Source organism: Perna viridis, chromosome 6 (assembly GCF_037379345.1).
Source record: "Perna viridis isolate PV_CMFRI_1.1 ecotype Kerala chromosome 6, ASM3737934v1, whole genome shotgun sequence".
Classification (NCBI taxonomy): domain Eukaryota; kingdom Metazoa; phylum Mollusca; class Bivalvia; order Mytilida; family Mytilidae; genus Perna; species Perna viridis.
In genome coordinates this window covers 28,831,793-28,852,701 of record NC_142450.1, presented here as the reverse complement: position 1 = coordinate 28,852,701, position 20,909 = coordinate 28,831,793, and the positions used below count along the sequence as shown (strand labels likewise).

Sequence of the window (20,909 nt, the reverse complement as noted above, 5' to 3'; positions counted from 1 at the left end):
ATGTCTATTTGGTGTACTGTTGGGTTTTTGTTCTTGGTCATTCCTGCATGTTTGTTTTGTTATGTCTATTGGTGTACTCAGGGTTGTTTATTCTTGCTCATTCCTGAATGTTTGTTTTGTTATGTCTATTGATGTACTCAGGGTTTTTTGTTCTTGGTCATTCCCGCATGTTTGTTTTGTTATGTCTATTGGTGAACTGTTGGTTTTTTTGTTCTTGGTCATTCCTGAATGTTTGTTTTGTTATGTCTATTGGTGTACTCAGGGTTGTTTGTTCTTGCTCGCTCCTGTATGTTTGTTTAGTTATGTCTATTAGTGTACACCTGGTTGTTTGTTCTTGGTCATTCCTGCATGTTTGTTTTGTTATGTCTATTGGTGTACTCAGGGTTGTTTGTTCTTGCTCATTCCTGCATGTTTGTTTTGTTATGTCTATTACTGTACTCAGGGTTTTTTGTTCTTGGTCATTCCTGCATGTTTGTTTTGTTATGTCTATTGGTGTACTGTTGGTTTTTTGTTCTTGCTCATTCCTGCATGTTTGTTTTGTTATGTCTATTGGTGTACTCAGGGTTTTTTGTACTTGCTCATTCCTGCATGTTTGTTTTGTTATGTCTATTGGTGTACTCAGGGTTGTTTGTTCTTGCTCATTCCTGCATGTTTGTTTTGTTATGTCTATTGGTGTATTGTTGCTTGTTTGTTCCTGCTCATATAAAATACAAAATAACTTCATCAAGATACAGACAAATGGAATAAGTTTTCTAATATTTGTCTTCGTATCTTTTATCGTTCATCCAACTCACACAGTATGCATACTATATGTTATAAAAATGTCCAGAACAAAACCTCGATATCATTCGAAATATAGATCTGCATGGTGGAACATTTATCATTGACATTTGATTTATGTAAAAAAGCAATAGGCTAAGGTCTTATAGATCATTGCCCTTATTTTTTAATCTACGGACACAGTGCTATTTAACAATTGTAACAAAATTGGTTACCGAAATTTTAAAAACCCAAGTTTTTTTTAATAGGTTAATAACCTTTTAGAAATTAAATTGTTTGTAAATAAATTATAACGAACGCCTTGTCTCGGTGATTTCGGTCAGGGTAACTGTATTTTAAACTGTTTAAATTCCTGGGATTTTTACGAGTTATAATTGTGATGTTCATAATGTTTTTCTCATTTACTTCTTCGTATTTTTTAAATCATTATAGACGATAAATATCACTGTCGCTTTTAAGGCACAAACGGTTTTCCATTACTGTTTCTATGTTAATGAACTGCTTTATACAAACGTGATAGAGATACATGTACCACAGTTCAATATTGAATATTTTTTAAGTTGTACTGTTAACTTTGTTTTTTTTTCATTTTAAAAAATCAGCATCAAATAAAAATGACGTATCGTCAATTTGTTCATCAGTTTGAATCACGTTTGTGTCCTTTAAAGATAAATTGTACCTATAAATGACAGTTTGCATACAGACAGTACTTTTTAAAACCCAGAACTTTTCTTTTAAGGAGTTCCTTGATTTTAATATACACGTAAATGACAGCAATACTTTTATGTTAACTATGGTATTATTTGGAAAAAAATCATCTTTTTGCAAATTAGTTCATTCTGTATATTCGTGAAGATATAGCCATCTTTAAGTGTTAAAAAGCAGAGAGATCGTGAAAATTTTATAATTTCAATATATTATTAATTTTCAAGTTGTTGTCCTTTAGAGTGTATGAAATCATGATTTTAAAGATTTCAATCAGTTAACCAATTTCAGATTTCAATATGCACATCTATCATTAAAAAGTAATGAATAATAAAAACTGCAAAAATGCAGTTTGCTATAATATCAAAGTGTACATTTGTACTTATAATTAGACAGTACATATTTTCGTAGGTGAAAGGTAAGCTGTTTGTTAGCGAATAGAAGGACAATTACGGTTCAAATTATATTCATAAGTCCATAGCCTAGAAAAAAAAAGACAAAAGCACATAGAAAACAACTAAAAACTGGTATTACATTACATCAAATAAAACGAAATGAAACTAGAAATAAGACAATAGCTAGAACTCCGCGAAAATCTGCTAGCACGTCCCATATGAACCGGAAAGGAAATCGTACGTTGCTTCCCTAAAAGCACCTGTCGAGCTGATTTACAATTTTACTTAAAGAGAAAAAATGACTTAATTCTGGATAAGTTAACGTTTGGATCAAGATCATGTGAGGGTTGACGGACTTTTGGGTAGTAGTACGTAGTGACTGGAACGAAAAAAATAATAAACGGATTTTCTCTGTTTTCAATGGTTCAAATATCTGTCATAAATTATTCAAGATTATTTAAGAAAAAAGATACTAGCTATGGGGTAAGTGTCTTCAATTTCTTGTGAGCGAACTCCATGCTCTCTATAGCTTGAGAAGACCTACATCAGGGAAAAGTGACAATTTCACTTTATTTTCTTTTCAGACTATCAGTTACATATGTAAATTGTTATAATAAATTCATACTTCCTCTGTTGTTCTAACTGTGGTTGTTCAATAAGTAAAGAATGTTTAATAACAAACTATTGAATTTTTCATTAACCGTTCATAATATTCATTAAGGAATCGTGTGAGATAACTATTTTAAAGGTTTCCCACCGTTAAATAATTTGATGAATGAAGCTTTCATATCAATACGTTAGACAAATCGGCAAAAATCTATATCATGAACTCTTGTTAAATTTGAATGTATTGAATGTATATTAGATATATAACGCGTGTCGTAACTCGCTTCTACTACTCTCCAATGACTTGACAGATACGCGGGAAACTATTTGCATATAGTTAAAACACGAGGACCCAATCATCCGGGACGCCATATTTCTCATTTACATATAGGTAATCTAAATACGGAATCAGGTTCGGACGTGCCACGTATTTTACATATATTTATATTTACCTATATTTCAATAGCAAATCACTCACTGAAACATAATCCCGTTATGTATTGTTAATATGAAATAATAACCCGTATGTATTTAACCACTATAAACAAAGTGGACTTTAAATGAAAGAATGCAGGCTCAATAAAAACACGACAGATCGATTTTAAATCTTCAATGATCGGTCTGTCCTCGCCAATAACAGCAGTTAAAAGCTGAAACATTTAGGTGCAGTCGAAATCAAACGCCGGCTAATTTATTTAAATGCATGATTAAAATTCCATTTGAAAAAACATTGACATATTCTCGCCTTTGAAAGCACCTTGACATCGTTTTCGGACGGTTCCATCAATCACGAGTGAAGAGACTTCGAAGAACTTAGTGTCCATCTACGTGTTACATGCACGTTTGAATTGCTACTTAATAGTTATTAGTTACATTACCCACAAAAAATCATTAATGAATGTATTTACTTATATTGAAAATGTCTTCCTTTCACGATTGTAAACGCAGATGACTGATTCCTCTCGGAACATGTTGATGTTCACGAAAGAGTCATTAATTAAATTTAAAAAAAGACAAACTTTTTTTCTGTAATGTTTACGCTTCAGTTTATGTTTGACAAGAATGAATATTGTTGTTGTTCGTAATAAACATTTCTTTTTGGTCTGGAAACTGATTTTGTCTGATAAGTATATTTTCAATGTGAGGCTTTTTTGTAATTCAAAACAAGCTTGCGTTGAGTTAACGTTGTTTTCAAGTAAATGTCATTGTACAAAGTTACCATGTAATGAGCGTGCAGGCTGAATTGATGTGTTGACCATCAAAATAACTTTTGTCCCAGCTCGATAAAATTCATTTTAGTATCAATAATTCTTTAACTTTGGAACCATCTGCAATAAGCTTCGGAAATATACTACTATTTGGTAAAGTAAAAGAAATTGACCCTGACTGGCCTAACATAAACATACATTACGAGGATTCTGTTAGTAGAGTGATAGTTGTTTTAGTTTGAAGTAAGTCTTTGGGTTACTTAACCAAGGATTCCTATCCGGGGCATTATTACTTTTTTCGACAGTGTTTAGCGTTTTGTTTTAAGTCTTATATTAAGTTTTGTCCACGTTGTAAATAACACCCTGTGGCTCATGTTTTGCAAACGGTATTTTTTCTTTCAATATCTTATTTGAAAGTAATGTGAAACAATCCACGATATAGGAAAATGATCGTTTTCAGAAAAACAAACAAATACACAAATTTGTGGAAGAAGTGATGTTATGACAGAACTACTTTCTTCATATTTTCGTGAAAATTTCAAAGATACGAATTATTTTCTATTTTTTTGTTTGTTTATTTGTTTTTGTTCTATTTTTATTGTTATTTGTTTTTTTATGATATTTGGTAGAAAAACAATCGATAGAAAAAAAGATAAGACGGAAATAATTGAGACCTAGATATTTTTTATACGGTTTCATACGGGTACACATTCCAACGAATAATTCGACTGCCATACATGTACTTAACCAAATTTCAAAAGTTCTTCCACTTAGCCATAAAATATTGAATTTTCCATTACAAAGCAAATCTGTAAAGGTACGTATGGATTTATATTACCATAATCTGCATAACCAGCCGTCAATGTAAGACACCTACTAGTATTAAATAGCTTTATTTTATCTATCAGTGTAGTACGACTTAATCCAAAGAAAAGGGTTTACATACGTAGAATGTTTGAACTGTTTGATAGTATTTGAGTTTAAGTGACATTCCCTATCGGGGAATTTGGATGTACGAAACAGTGACGATTGCAATAGACCTCGAAAAATAGTAGCAGAGTAAAGCACACTTTTATACCTACCAAGTAACATTACACGTACATCAAAAACAAACGTCCTAAGAAACAAAAATCAAAGTACAATAGACGCAAACGTTAAAAATGTACTAAATAAAGTTAAACAAAGTGAATGGCCAACACGAACCACCTCTTTAAGAGTAACACGGAGAGGTATCACAAGATCCTTGGTTGTAAGTGAAAGCATAGGAATTTTTATTAACATTAAATATTGGTAACTCAAAACTTACGATTTCTATCGTTGTTTTATCTTAGTTCTCTGAAATAAACAGAACATTACTGTACATTGTGCTTGTTTTGACACTCGTTAAATTGTGGTCTAAATAAAGAACATGATCAATTATACAAAAAAAAGCCCGAACTCCTGCCATGAAAAAAAAAAACTTGTATATCTTGCATAAATTCTAATCTGGTCTGTTTTCCGTGTACCACTTTGATACCGTAATCGTGCATTTTCATAATTGTACTAGCAGAATAAATTAAACCACATCCTGGTCCGCAAGAAACATTATATGAGCAAGACAGGACGAGATACTGCTTGCAGGCGTTTCTTCAATCAAGTGCTGTGCAGAATGGTATCATATTTCCACGTACAAGACCGCCACTGCAGCTTAATTTTAATTCAGTCATACTTTTAAAATACTATCTGATAATTTGATCGTGTCATTTTCTTTTCAATTTAACATATATCAGTAAGTTATCTTTTAGCTTGGTTTTACTTTTCGCTTTGAATGAATAATGGTAAAATGGGTAGTTAAGTTGCACTCAAGTTAAGAATCATGCATGAAAAGCCTACATTTTTCATTTTTTTTAATATTTTAATTGAATTGCAATATCAAACAGAAATTAACATTCTGTTTTTCATATATCCCGTGTTCTTAGGAGTTAAAAATTATATCAAATGCACTGTAGATTTCAAAATTAAGGGAGTTAACTCTGTAAATGACACTCAAATATAACAGAATCTATTGGATTTTCAATGTTGATTATCTCCAAAGAGCAGGCAGATTTAAATGAATAATTACACATTTCATATTATAAACCCATAAAACAACTTAATTACAAAAATAAAAATATGTAGTCTTTTTTGTGGTTTATCACATTTTTCAGATTTTGCATGATTCTTCCAAAGACAGCTACTTAAATAAGAAAAACTGAACAGATTAAGAAAAATTAAAAAATGAAGGTTTTAAATACAACAAAACGAGAGACGAAAACAGTACGGTAAACTAGGCAAAAGAACTCGGTCTCATGTTAAACTTAAAACAAAATTAGGTGTTCCGGTAGGGCAAGTGTCCAATGCTTCAAGAAGGAGAAACTTACTATATATGGGGAAACCTAGTATGCTCTTGATGAAGATGGACTATTCTTGTCGTTTAAGCCTGTCATGATGGCACTCTTTGAATTGTTTCATTGATTACTTTAATTTAGAAGTAATTTATGCTTATAGATATAATAAATAGCATGCACTTTAATGTAGAATTTCTCAATCAATGCAGTGTTAAGGTTGCAAAGAATCAGCAGACAGAGTGGTAGGTCAATACCAATTGATTGTTTTATTTTCAAATGGCATTTGTTTGATGTTGTTCGTATATTCTTTAAAATAAGAGCTTGACTTATTTACTTTCATGTTGCTATCATATATTTCTGTCCAAAAATAAGAGCATTATTATATAAATTCTAAGTGTGATATAGAAAGTGTACAACATGATTAATTTTAAAAAATAAATTATTGTGCCTGCCTTTTTTGATGAATTTCCAGGATTTATGTTATAAATCTTTCTACCTACCCAAACAAAACTATTGCTTCAATACTCGTTGTCTTTTTAGTGTGATTATCAGGGAAAGAGGAAGCGCAATGTAATCTGAAAGTGACTGAATGATATTAATTTTGATAGTAAACAAGATCAGTCGTCAATCAAGAGCAGTATTCCATTAGAAAATTAAGTTAGTGGGATAAGAAAATTTCAAATTCAATAGGGGTCATTTTAGGAATTTTTCATAATTACATACTTCAAACGATACATCTTTTATTGGATGTCACGGTGTTTCCTTATACCTTGTTTCTTTGCAACATGTTTGTTACACATTTAGCTTTTCCGGGTTACAACTGATAACAAAAACCTCTTTTCGCCAATCCAAGACCCGACTTGTAGAATTGGCCTTCACTCCTAAGACCACTACAAGCATTGAGAATATATATAACAATTTCTTTCTTATGTTTGCCTTGCATATATAAAATTTACTAAAATTTTGTTATCGAAGTACGAAGGAGGCATTTCCAAGTATCCAAGGCGAAACGAGTACAATATTGGTTGCTTCATTTGCTTCATGAGGTCCATAGGTAGAGACACTCAAATGATTTATGTGCAACAAAGCACGTCTCAATGCAACTACGCACAGGCTGGGAACCTATAATAGAAACAAAAAATGGATTGGTCGGTTTCGTACTAAAAGATTGTGGTAGAGATGATTGTTCTAAAATGTATTGTACAAAACGCTAACAGTATGGGGGCGTAATATGCACGATGTTCCCATGATGCCGGTGTTCATTTCGCTGTGAATGTGGTCAAGGTCTCGACACGGTAACGCCCTCAACTTCTGTTTCTTACTGAATGGTGACAACTATTCCGTTATAAGTATTTAAATATACATCAAAGTCATATATGTAAGAGATTCTATTTAATAACTTATTGCATTAGAAATAAATAAAACGAATTATGAATCAGTCAGCAATACACAACTCTGCATGGCTACATATTTTGATAGCAAAGTTATTCGCACCATAATCAAAATTTATTAAACGTTAACCCTATTAAATATGCCTAAATTGTGCTTTTATTACGCATTACGAAGACTAAATACCTATTTCTAATAATAAAATTTCAAACTGAGTGTTTTTCTGTTAAAGAATGTGCTTAGTTATATACGTTATCATGAAGTACACTGCAGTCTGTGAACTGAATAATATTCTTTTACACTGAAGTTTAAGGTACGGAATTAGCCTCTTTGGTACTTATCATAGCTCATTTCCGACATTTATATATGACATTCCTGGTGACTGAAGCGAAGCCAGAGAAGAACTTCGGTACACTAAAACAAATAAAAAAAACATGGAAAAATCCGAACTTCGATATATCTAAAACTCTAGCATTTTTACAGCTATCGTAAGTCCAGCACTTATTTTGTAGAAGGCTCGTCTCCTCTTCATGCACATAATGAAAAATGTAAGTTTAGAACACGGGATTAATGCCAAATAACCAATTCAAAAGTCAAGGGGAAATTACCAAGAAAAAAGAACGAAGACAACAAAGCAGTCAATATAAAGAAGCCTATAATAATACACACAGAAAAACCAGGCTTCACAGTGAATTGAGAGAGGACGATGTATATATCGAATGGGCATTTATTCGATGATTGTCAAACCATTAAATTGGTAAAAATAGAATTCTGTTATCTTCGGAGAAATGCGAAAAAACTATGTATACGTGAAATCGAACTAAGCAGCTTGCAGAACACTGATAAAAATGGGACTTCGAGTGTTTTACGAAGTACAGCAAGATTCATATCAAACGACAAGATCTTTCCTTCTGTGTCGTTTTAGCTGAGTCTTACTCCATTTGGTAAGTCAGTCGATGTCCTCCTTCACCACGATTTTGCGTCTTATTTCGATTTTACATATTCAGCTTTCCCCCAAATTTCCGCTTTATTTTCTCCCTAAATATATAGATATATGTACAATTTGGTATGATTTATTGAAGAAAACGCGAGAACCGCAAGTCTTTTCCAGAAATTCATGCACGTTTAATTGGTTGATTAATTGATTGATTGATTGATAACCTTTATATCCCCTATGATTGATGTTTTTAAAAATTAATCAAAGTATACAGTTACCAAAAACTACAATTTCATATATTACAAATTATCACATACATCAGACACAAAGTTGTACTTGTAATTGAAAAATTAATAATCTTCAAAAACAGTACGTCAGACACCTGCATGTACAAGAGTCCAAAGACCTGATGAAAGCTTTAATGCCACCGGAATGGTCATCACATTGTTAAAAAAAACTTAAAAGACTCCTTTACATTTAGCACATAAACAATGGTGTAGAACTTTTTTGAAAGTAAAGTGAATATCAGAGAATATCAGTTGTTTCAAAATGCCAAATTTGCTATTTTTACAAAGCTTATAAAGTCCGCTTTTAATTGCAGTCATGCATAGTATTACAGGCAAAACTAGTTTCTGGTAAAACTTTACATGGTATGGTAAGTCATTAGCAGCTAAGAATCGACTTCGGACAGTTCGACTCCGAACAGTTTTATCAACTGTGATGGTTCTTGTTTGTATAAAATTCAACTAGAAATTCTTTATCACTGTACACAGAATTTTATGAATATAAATGTTATAATTATCAATACGGTTCACAATTGATAATATTATGTATTTGATGTGATCTATGATGCCAGGTTTTGAAAAGGATTTTGGGCTAACTTTAAGTATTATAATTTTTGTTTGTTATTGAAATACAGTACAATGAATAAATCTTTTAAAAGAGCCCTAAAGAGACCACTCTATGTAAACAAATAAAAGACAATTGTACACAGTCTATGAAATAGTATACATACTGACACAATATCCATTGGAAAGTGAGTTTCTAGCTCTCAATTTGTTTTTACCATTGAAATTTGTATTCAGTGCACTTTCTGATTAAATTCATGACAAAATAAAATTCGCCTAGTTTACAATTGCTTGTTCTGGTCCCAAAAGCGGAAACATGAAGACCTTAAAAGTCTCCTGTGTTCCTTTTTAAGCAAAGAAACTCTATACTGCTCCGATATAGTAAATAAATCAGAGATAACCTGACACTTTAGGAATCTTATCGGTGACCCAGACTTCATTATTGATCATTTTACTGGACAATAGCCATGATAAGATGTTCAGCTGGTGTAAATTGTAATTCAGTCATTAAGGAGTCGTTTTTATCTACTGTTACTTTTCGGTTTTCAGATATACCCGAAATTTCGAAGATACGGCTTATTGACCATATGTGGACAAAAAGTGAGATAAGACCGTGACGTACGTAGGTAATACATAAATCATTCCATGAGACATTGTTTAAACACACGAAATATTGATACTATTGATCTGACCTAGTTTAATCAAATTCCAATGAGATTTTGCACCCAAAGTTCACCTTATCTGCAATTGTTATAGAATCCGAGTGTTTGTCAGGCGTGTATATTTCCGATTCAAATACATGTTCAGTTAAAATATTTGATAAGTTTTCAATGCATATTCGTAAACCCATGTTGATCGAAAGCTTTATGTAGTACTCGGGACTACATTAAGTGCATTCTTAAAGTATGAAAGAACGTAGGTTTATTTTTATAATATCAATGCATATTTGCATGTAGAAATATTCCAGTTCAAAGTTTCACTAATCTGGACCTTCAACTATCAATTTTCCTAAATTCAGTCCAAATAGAAAATATATATTAAAAGATCAAGATTTTGTAAATATCTTAGCACCCTGTAATTTTGTGTGCTTTTTAAAATGACACGTATCTATGTACACTGTGGGTGCATATGCATAAGTTCCAAGAATATATTTACAGGTTTAAAAAGTATCACATGTGTTCGATATCTTTGATTTGGCAAAACATTTTCAAAACTAACTAAAGACATCAATATACTATCTGCATTGATATATTACAGCAAGTACATTTTGTCCTTGTTTTCATGTGAAATAAAAAATGTGTCTTTGTTCTGTTGTGGCACTAATGTGTTGTTTTATTTTTGGTCTTTTATATGCTTATTTAAGTTGAAAACATTTTAATACTTTCTTGTCTCGGTTTGGTGATTTCATAGATAGATAACATGTTTACCTTTCATACATGTGATTATACAGAATAATTATAGAACGTGTGGTCCAGTGTAAAGGCTTTCACAAACGTCTTTGCTGTAGAATAAACCACTGGAACAAACGTTTCTAGAAAACGGTGTTAGTTTTAGCGAGAATGTTTAAAGTCATTTTGAGTATTGCATGAGTCCAATACATCAATTGATTGTAGAATTTTGCGTATATTGAACATTGGCAACATGCATAAGATGTTTTTTTTCTATTCTGATAGAACATGCAGACGTATGTTTTAGTATTATGTTTTACATTATAAACTAGAATATAAAATTGTATAACAGAATTTTTCTCCCCCCCCCCAAAAAAAAAAAAAATCAGATAAAAATAAATAATAAATTTAAATAATCACCCCTCAAAGTCTGTTCCAAATGTTTGCTTTCTGTGATCACTATTGCATGTAAAGGGGCCTAGTAGATTCTGCAACCGGAGAGTAACGGAATTAACATAGTGGTCTGAGATCATGCCTGGAACGTTTACTCATGGCAAACTGTACACGGAACAATGATAAAGGAACAAACATTTATATGTTTTTTTCTTATTATTTCATCATATGGGTGGTGCGAAAGTTATTCAGATTTCGGTTTCTTCTTTACCAGTTTGATAGTTTACCAGTTTCGGCACTCACTATTCTTACGTATTATCGACCTGCTCTCCTGTATTTATACTGACTATTGGCGCTGGGCTCTCCTTCTATTGTTGTCCTCAGAGATGTGCGCTGTATGGAGACTCTGTCTTATGGTATTTACTTGTAGTATGTTATACTATATTTGGTTAATTGTGATTCGTCGTGTGGCATCGAACATGAAGTGTATTAAGAGCTTTAGGATTCATTTTCACGCGTTACACTCTGGGATGTGGTTGTTTTACCTGCATGATTGTTTCCTGTCTGACCGACTGTACTTAGCTCTTTAAGTAATAATCATTCTGTGTTCATATTCTTTAGGCGGGTATGATCAGTTGTATCTGTTATTTAGATGAGATCTCCATTGATCATTTCTTCGTCATCTCTTTTCTCGTAAGACCTTATATATTTCATACAAAAATACGAAAGCTTTTATAAATATGAAAACTATCTTTTTCTTAGGTACATGTAACGGATTCGAAAGTAAAAGGAGGAATAATGTAGATCAGTGGTATATCAGTGATATATATATATATAAGTCTAAAGGATTGTACAACGATACCGATTATTAAAGGCACTGAAGAAGGTCATTTGTTGACTGAAAATTTTGCCCATTAACATTTTCGGTATCGTTGTACAATCCTTTAGACTTTTATATTTTTTTGGGTGTGCTGCATCGTCATGACTGGACGATCTGATACCCATTAAGTTTGGTGGTTGGCAGATTCCTTTAGACTTTGAATATTGTTTGTGTTATCAGCTTTCTGGAACCTCTTATTTCAAAAAGTGTTCCGTAGATCCGTACATATACATGTACATATGAAATGTTGAAGACCTCTCGTCTTAATTACGTAGGGGTTTATAGTGACCATGCTGTCCGTCCGTACGTCCGTCCTCAGTACTATTTCCCAACTCCTCTAAAACCGCTGAGTGGAATTCGATAAAACTTTAACACATTCTTTATCATATGATGCCATTGTGCACCTCTTATTTCTTTTTCATTGGAGTGCATTTTAGTGTTACCTGTACTTTTTCATGGCGGGAATATCAACAAGTGAGCTATGCTAATTCTTCCCCAGTTAATCTTGTGTGATTTTGAATCGTTTAAGGTATTGATAGTGTAATAACCATTTCGGTGAAAACGATGTATTTGTTCGTTTCAGGGGCCAATGCATTTTTCATCGTTCATTAAAATCCTATGGTATGTGCTTTTCACTGTTTGGTAGGGTATCTTTGACGCATTTCCAGTTTCTCCACAATGATATCGTTGTAGTTTTGGGCATACTTTAAACTGAAGCAACCAAAACATCTTTGGTACACCTTTTTCTCGAAATGTGTTTTTTGCATTGACAGATTTCAATGATTGTCAATAGTAACATATATAGGTCTCAGTCAATGTGCATAAATAGTGCATATGTAATTAACTGAATGAGCTAAATATAACTTCTGTTTTTATTTGTAGATAAAAGAAACTTTTGGTATACAAGAACATTGCTTGTCATTTCTTGTCAACTATAAAGTTTCACTTTTAACACTAATAAAAGGAAATTTATTCAAATTTCATTCTTTAAGAAGGCCCATGAATAAGTTTTCATCGCGGGAGATAGAATTCGAAAATAGATAAAATTTCCTTTAGGGAAATCTATAAAAAAGAGTACAAGTCACGGGTTAGGGCATTGACAAGATCACAACAATAAAAAACAATAATACCAGAAATGTAATTAATATGTTTCAAACCTTTCATATAATGGGTTATTTTTGTATACTATGAATTTGGTCGAGTAGCTTTGAACAATAGACACGTGCTCTAATTGAATTAAGTAGATTTGTGTCAGTAAAGTGAAAAAAAACAGGGAGTACTTTTATTTTATTGTGGTATAATTAAAAAAAAACTTTCTATAAAAATTCCATTTTTGTTTGTTTATCAGGGTATATAACTGTCGCTTGGCAACATATAAAATAGAAATTGGATTTATCTCCCTTATAACATGAACTTGTGAAACATGTATTTATTTTGTTAAAATATCGGACGGTTCATATAATGTTGTATGTATCCTTTTTTCCCACTGATCCTTACAAATTCCTGTACGGTTGTCGATCTTTTTTCAAGAGACACCTAAATAAACGCATTATACATCATCACTGTTTATGTAGCCATTCGATCAATGGTGATAGGTGTGGACTGGAAGACTAATCCGACATCTTCTTAATAGTGATTGTAAAAACTTCATCTAAGAGATAAATTCATTAACGTTTGAAAGTCATACCAACTGGCAGTGACTGTACTATACGGAGTCCTTGTAATTCATAGGGTAATTTTCCTGAACACTCATGTACTTTCTTAATTATTAACTGGAAATATCCGTAGTTCTATATCTGAAATTTTGGAAATTTCTTTACACATTTCACCAAAAAGTAAAAGGCATATAGGAGACGCTTTGATTAACTTTAGATATAAAAGGAAACTTTTAACACCAATTATTAGAATTGATAATTGTTTTGACACTCTTCGTTAAAATACAATTGAATAAAATTACGTATTTTATCATTTTCACTCGTTAATTTTATTATAGTTGCGTATCATTTAATAAGCACTGCTTTTAAGAAGTGGTATGCCCTACAGCCGAAAGTAATAGATAATATCTGATTCTATATAATCTTGCATAATCGTATAGCGAAAAATATACCGGCACGCGAATCGATGTAGGCGTGGTAGGTAGATCCATCCACCCAATAAGAAAGCTCTCAGTAAGAGCTGTAGAGGAATTTTTTCCTCATATGTTTTTTCTAAAAATAGAAGTACAACGAGGTAACATTAAAGTTACTTAATAATTTTCTTTTTAACAAAGAAAAAATATTTCATTTGCATTTATTTACTGGTAAAAATTGCATTAATTTATTTTTTTTTAAATGTATGTTACTCAGAAAATTTTAACAATTCTTGTAGAAAAGAAAAAGATTAGTTATTGAAAAAAAACTATATCTTAAAGTAATTTTGGCTGAAAACGCTTAAGGAAGAAGCCTCCTGTTTTGTAAAAATTCACATAATAAAACATTGCAACCCTGAACAAAGAAAATGAAATTACAGCTGTTGAGGCGGTCCCTTCTGCCCACCTGTCAATCACAGTCATCTCATTAATATTCATAGGTTCATAAATCTCAGTAAGAAAGTTAATTTTTGCAATTAGCGCGTGTCAAAAAATGTTTAAATTGTGTTGAAGACATTTAAAAAATATTTTAAAATCTAACTTGATATAAATTATTTCACGAGTTTTCGAATTATTTCCGAAAAGTCTTGTTAAAGGAGTTCTAAGTACATATTCTCCTTAGGGTTACCTGGTTGCGCATGCGTATAAAATGACAGAAACAAATATCTTCGCTATTGAATTGTTCTCACAGTCACTGAATAGACGAGGGTGGTATATATACAGCTCCCCTCAGTCATTGGATTGAGCACCGTGAGCATAAAAGGGAGCTGAACATTCATACTCATTCATTCATTGATAACAGTCGTCTCAGTGCTACATTCCGGCCAAATAACGTAGGACTTGGACATTGTGGCAATTCATTTTTTCATTTAAGGATTTTTCTTTTATTTATATCATATTTATTTATCAGTGCGAAATTGTGTTCTTAGATTGCAAAATCTCAGTGACTGCATTAACCATGGATTTGATGTGTTGTGAAACAGCTTCTTTGAGAAGGGCATACGAAGATCCAGTGCTTTTGAAAGATGACCGAGTTTTGCACAATTTACTTGCTACTGAGGACAAATATCAACCAACTTCAAGCTATTTCAAATGTGTTCAAACAGACATTAAGCCGTACATGCGGAAAATGGTTGCAGAATGGATGTTGGAGGTAAATTTTACTTGATTATATTGACTTTATTCCCTGAAATGTCTAAATTTATCTTCTGTTCTATGCTGCACCCACGAGGTGCAACTGTGACACGTCGATCGGTGTAAAAATGGTAAAAAAATCATTGCATATTAAAAACTCAGTCATTAAGGAACCTGATTTATTTTTGTATTACTTTCTTATAAATCCTTTACTATTCGCTCAATTGTTCTTTATTTTAATGTGCGAAAAAGCCGGTTGTGGAATGTAAGTTACAAAATGGCGGTGTGTCGCCTTACACTTGACACCCCTTGCATTCTTTATTTAATATCGTTCAAATCATTTAAAAAACTTGCACGACATGGCTAACATGACCTGGCGCAGGGTTAACTGAATACTTCTGTAAAAAAATTTAGCCGTTTCCTCTCGTTATTTGGATTTAAGATAAATTCTCTGCGTCAACATTTTTGTCGGGAAATTTGATGACGGTATGGCCAATATTGTCCTTTAAAGCTTTATAACTTTTTATTTTCATTCATTCAAACTTCAAATTTTGATTTAGAAAAATGCATTGACCATTTTTACTGTCATTTTAACTGGTTTTATTGCTGTAAAGTATTTTATTTTAATTTTTTTCGTGTTTTCTGTGTTAACGTATGAACAGTACATGGATGGGTGACATCGCTTTTGGTATTTGATTCTGCGCAGTGTTAGTTAAGCACATGGGTTGCCTTCATCCAATCTGAATTTTTCTTGAATTATTTTATCATTTTTATTTAATTTCGTTCATTGAATCATGTAATATTCAGGAAGACAGTATTTAACGTCGGCAACCTTGCTAAATGCAAGTCTGCAGGCAAATTTCAACACTTGCGAAGGGGGCTCGTGTGTATACATCCGATGGTTTTGAATCAGAGAAGAAATTCTTTTTGATAAAGTAAAGGAGACAATCCCAATATTTGGCGATCACTTTTTTTCGATTTATAGAAAAAAAGATTATGAAAAGAAAAATAAAGTTAACTAAGAATTAAAAAAAAAGACTTTTTTAAATAACATAGGTGGTTAGCCTAATGAAGTTGAGAAACGTCACTAGTGGTGTAAAATTTTAATTAAGTGCACATTTCCCAAAATTAACTTTGTGAAGAAATTTATTTAGTTTTCTGAACTTGTCAGTTGGAATAGTCGCGTTCAAACCGGCGACCGGACTGTCGGAACTTAGTTCCAGGGATAGTTTGTCAAGGTCATTCAACTTAGGTTTAACATTGTTAACTACATGTTATACAGAAGGCCAGTTGCGTAGTTGCAAAAAGATTTCTTAAAAAATATTCTTTTTCCAGGTTTGCGAGGAGCAACAATGTGAGGAGGAAGTCTTTCCTTTAGCAATGAACTATATTGACAGATTTCTCTCTGTTGTCGATATACCGCGAACAAGACTTCAACTCTTAGGAGCAGTGGCAATGTTTCTCGCTTCTAAACTTAAAGAGACTAACCCTTTAACAGCTGAAAAACTCGTGGTTTATACAGATAACTCAGTTACACTGGAAGATCTTATGGTATGTTTAAAATTTAAAGCTTCTTGTATTTATCTTCACACATTTTAAACTCTACGTGTATAAAATCAGTTGAATGGGTTTGAAGTCCGATATCACATTGATGTAATTTTACACTGAAGTTAGAATGGTCAAACGGCTCTGATAGCCGTTGTTTAGAAATATCTCATTGGAAATGTCCATCAGTCGGTAGAAGTCATACCATTTATGACTTACAATATTGACCCCGACAAAAGTTTACAAAAATCCTTAAATTTATGAACTGTAAGTACTTATTGTTGTTTTATGACTATTTATTTTTCGTGTTTTTTTTTAAACTGTTTCCCTTACGAACGCTAAAGTTACGTGATTTCACCTAAGATTAACCATATATTTGCCTCTGGGTAATATGTATATCATGTACAAGTAAATACATTCCTCACATTCTGAACTATTTTATTGTTTTTGATGATGAAGTTTCCTCATTCGTTTTTTTCTTTCATTTACAGACAATGGAAATGTTAGTTTTGAACAAATTGAAATGGGACTTATCTGCTATAACACCACACGACTTTCTAGAACAGATTCTGAGTCGAATTCCGATGGAAAACGAAGTCCGAACTTCAATAAAACGTCACGCACAGATCTTCATAGCCTTGTGCTCTAAAGGTAAATCAATCAAGTCCTTTATACTAAATATTTAAATGTATCTTTTGAGTTTCAATGTATATCAACTAATACACGTATTCATTCAGCATTAGAAGGAACTCATTTAGACTAATGTATGCCGATAGCTCTGTTAACCTTGTAGAATATATATATATCAAACACATAATTCATTACAGTTCAATAATACTTAAGAATTTTCGTTATCAATGCAGATAATTATTAAAATGTTGATTTTGTTTTGTTTTTTTTTTTTCAGATTGTAAATTTATGATGTACCCTCCTTCCATGATAGCTGCCGGAAGTCTTGGCGCAGCAGCACATGGTCTTTTGAAAACATCAAGTCATAAACTCTTGGGAAATCTTCACCAAATATTAGGAATTGATATCGTAAGTGACCTTTATCTTTATTAATGAAATTTCGTTACTATTTAAGATTATGGGATATGGTCGGATTAGTCCTGGCCTTCAATGTCTTTGGCTTGGGTCAGCCGACACGGCTTGAGAACTTATTGAAAGATTTTATAGTTTTGGGCATTTAACACCTGTGTTGCGTAAATCTGGTTTTTGTATAGGTCGATTAATTAAATTGGACGCAATAGGTAAAGATAAGGGGTTTGTTTTAATAGCGTTTGTCCCCCACACCCCCGTCGTTTCTTTATCTTAAATTATTACAGAGCTTTTCTGTGAAGATTGACACCCGTTGAGTTGATACGAGCATTTATTCGAAAGACACAAAATGCTCAACCAATTAAGCTGTCATAAACATTAATATTCATAATTAAGATAGAGCTACTGTAATCATAATTTCAATGTAAGTGATCAGTTATGTCATTCGTGTTTTAATAAATGTATCTTTTTTTCTTTTCAGGACTGTTTACGATCGTGTCAAGAACAAATTGAACAAACATTAGCATCGAACTTGTCGAATGTCGAAAACTCAGTGCCTGAAACTCCTTCTTCATCAAAAACAGACTGCCACCCGAACACTAGAGACCACATAGAAGGCCAACCCACCACACCTACAGATGTTCAAGATATTGTTTTCTAAAAAACAATTTAAGAAATTCTGAACTTTTACTTATCCAAACGCTGCCAATTCTGCATTTAAGATGAACTTTTTATAAGAGATTTATATATGTTTGGGTTCGCCTTTTGCCATATCGGAAGAAGAACGATTAAGTTCATTTCAAATCGGGTTTATGGATGATTTACCTACTGAAATTCGAGTTTAATGTGTTCAAAAACTTTTCTTAAAATTTTTCGGTTTCAGTGGGCAAATTGTCTGGTTATCTCTGATATGATGGAAAGGATGTTTGTTGACGTTTTTGTTGTTAATGATGTTTTTTTTTAAATTGTTAAAACCATTATAATGTTATTGAATTCATGTTTTATATCACAATCCACGTATATGTTCAAATGCATCCTCATCGACACAAAGCATACATGATCATTTGTCTTAAATGGTGCTTACGAAACACGATATGCACTGAAGAATTTTTTTATATATTTTTTCACAATATGTGTGGTGATTTATGTAAAGTTTTATTCCTTAGTTTTCATAGTGCTATAAAAATTGGAAAGAATTAGGAATAAAACGATGATGCATAGTCATTGCTGGATTGTGGTTAGAAAAAATACGACGTAGACGCAGGGGTTATCTGCCCTTTGTAGAAAAGAAATAGAGAGGGTCTTAAATACAATACTTAAACGAAAGTAGCAAACATTTTAGTGTAGAAAGATCATTTTATTTATTCAAAATCATCTTTAGTGTGCTTTAGTCACAAAATACTGATGTGTTCAAAATCATTAAGTTTAACTGTTTCAACAAAGTTGAAATGATATTTTATTTATTTATTCTTTTGTCATTATGATGTCTCTAAAAGAAATTCTCAACTGTTTATCAGTGCCATTTTTATAATACTTTGTCTAAAATATACTGCAGAAGGAAATACAAGGTAAAACATCATGGATAAGCCAATATAAATTATTTTTGCTCTATAACAGGGACCAATTTATGTTTTTCTTGTTATTATTTGATTAAGTGAACCTAAATGGTAGATTTATAATTCACCTACCTCTTTGCAGAACAAGTGTTTCTGATCTTGAACTATATGAAAATATCTTTTCTACCTCTCAAACTATGGAAGGAATTTCAATGCAAGGAATACTTAATTTAAATGCATGTGATAAATAATTGTAAAAAATGTATTTTATTTTCTTGAATGAATTTTGTTAACTTTTCTGAACAAAAAGATGTCAGATAAGTTGTCATATTTTGTGATTTCAAATAGGGCAGTTTGGGTGCACACTTTGTACTCATAGGCATCTCATAAATTGGACAAGATCTGATATCCGCCAAGTAAGGGCAGTATTAAGAAGTAAACAAGGCAATAGGAGTTAGTCTTTCATGAAGTACAATAATTTAACTGTGATAATGTATACCAAGGACTTTGTGAATCATGTGTAAAAATGATGAATGAAATTTGTTATTTAATAAAAGGAGAAAATGAAATATGCCCAGCGTGACTTATTTATGAAAACTAAGTGACTAGTGAGTTAGCTGAAGGTGTCTTAAGCAAATTATTTGGTCAGAGGTAAAAACTTTTATTCTAACAAAATTTCTCATCTTTCTCAAAGTGCATTTGTACTTGAATCAAAACCAAACCTATCTTTTCTACCTGTGAAGTGGCCAAATATATGCTTTTGACAGAGTGATCTTGCATGAGTAGTCTTAATTTATTGTTTTCGAGTTCAGTTTTTGTTAAGCTGACATACTTTCGAATTATAAGTCACTGTTTTATATTATAATGTACAATACTGGAGTTCAGAACTACATCATGTTCAGTACTTGTGTGCTATAGTAGGTCAAAGGTTAGAGCCAGTAAAATGTACATAAGACAAAAGGATGGTAAGAGTGTGTGAAAGAATAATGGGAAAAGCGATGTATGGTGTTTCTTTCTGCTGTGAATTTTACAATTCTGATGAGTACAGAGATGTAATAAAATCAGATTGAAAATTGACATTTCTTTGTTTACTTTAATGGGTGTACAGTTGGAAAAAATTACTAGGAGTAATAATTATTATGACACTGCCTAACCAAGGTTTAGTCGAAATTCGCTGAACCCATACCTTTATAACACTTGGAATTCGCTTCATAATTCAAGGATAGAGACACACTATCACATTTTAAAGCAAAATAGTGTTGATTATAAGATGAAAATCACATTAACAATCGTAGCAAAAAACTTAATTCATTTGTACGACAAAAAATTGCACTGAACCCATATGTTCAAGTTTACAATGAGTTATTATAGAATTCACTATATGTATAGAGATTTATTGCAGAATTATGGTATTAGCCCACTGAAAAAAATATACATTTTCGAAATATTAACGCATGCAAATTTTTTTACAACATGGACCTACATTTCATACGATGTTTCTGTTTTACATGACAATACTGAAAATGTTCATAACCAACTAGTCGCATACACATATATTCCTTGGCATATTATCAGTATATACACACGGAAGGAATTAGCTCTAAAAAGTCACA

General features: G+C 32.1%; 1 protein-coding gene across 1 annotated transcript; it reads left to right on the top strand.

Moving 5' to 3' along the window:
• The first annotated feature begins 14,661 nt into the window (after positions 1-14,661).
• Positions 14,662-20,373, top strand: LOC148614385 (G1/S-specific cyclin-D2-like). Its single transcript, XM_088588521.1, has 5 exons — positions 14,662-15,176; positions 16,493-16,708; positions 17,194-17,353; positions 17,610-17,740; positions 18,222-20,373. The coding sequence occupies exons 1-5, from the start codon at positions 14,982-14,984 to the stop codon at positions 18,399-18,401; spliced, it is 882 nt and encodes a 293-aa protein (XP_088444647.1). The 5' UTR covers positions 14,662-14,981; the 3' UTR covers positions 18,402-20,373.
• The last annotated feature ends 536 nt before the right edge of the window (positions 20,374-20,909 follow it).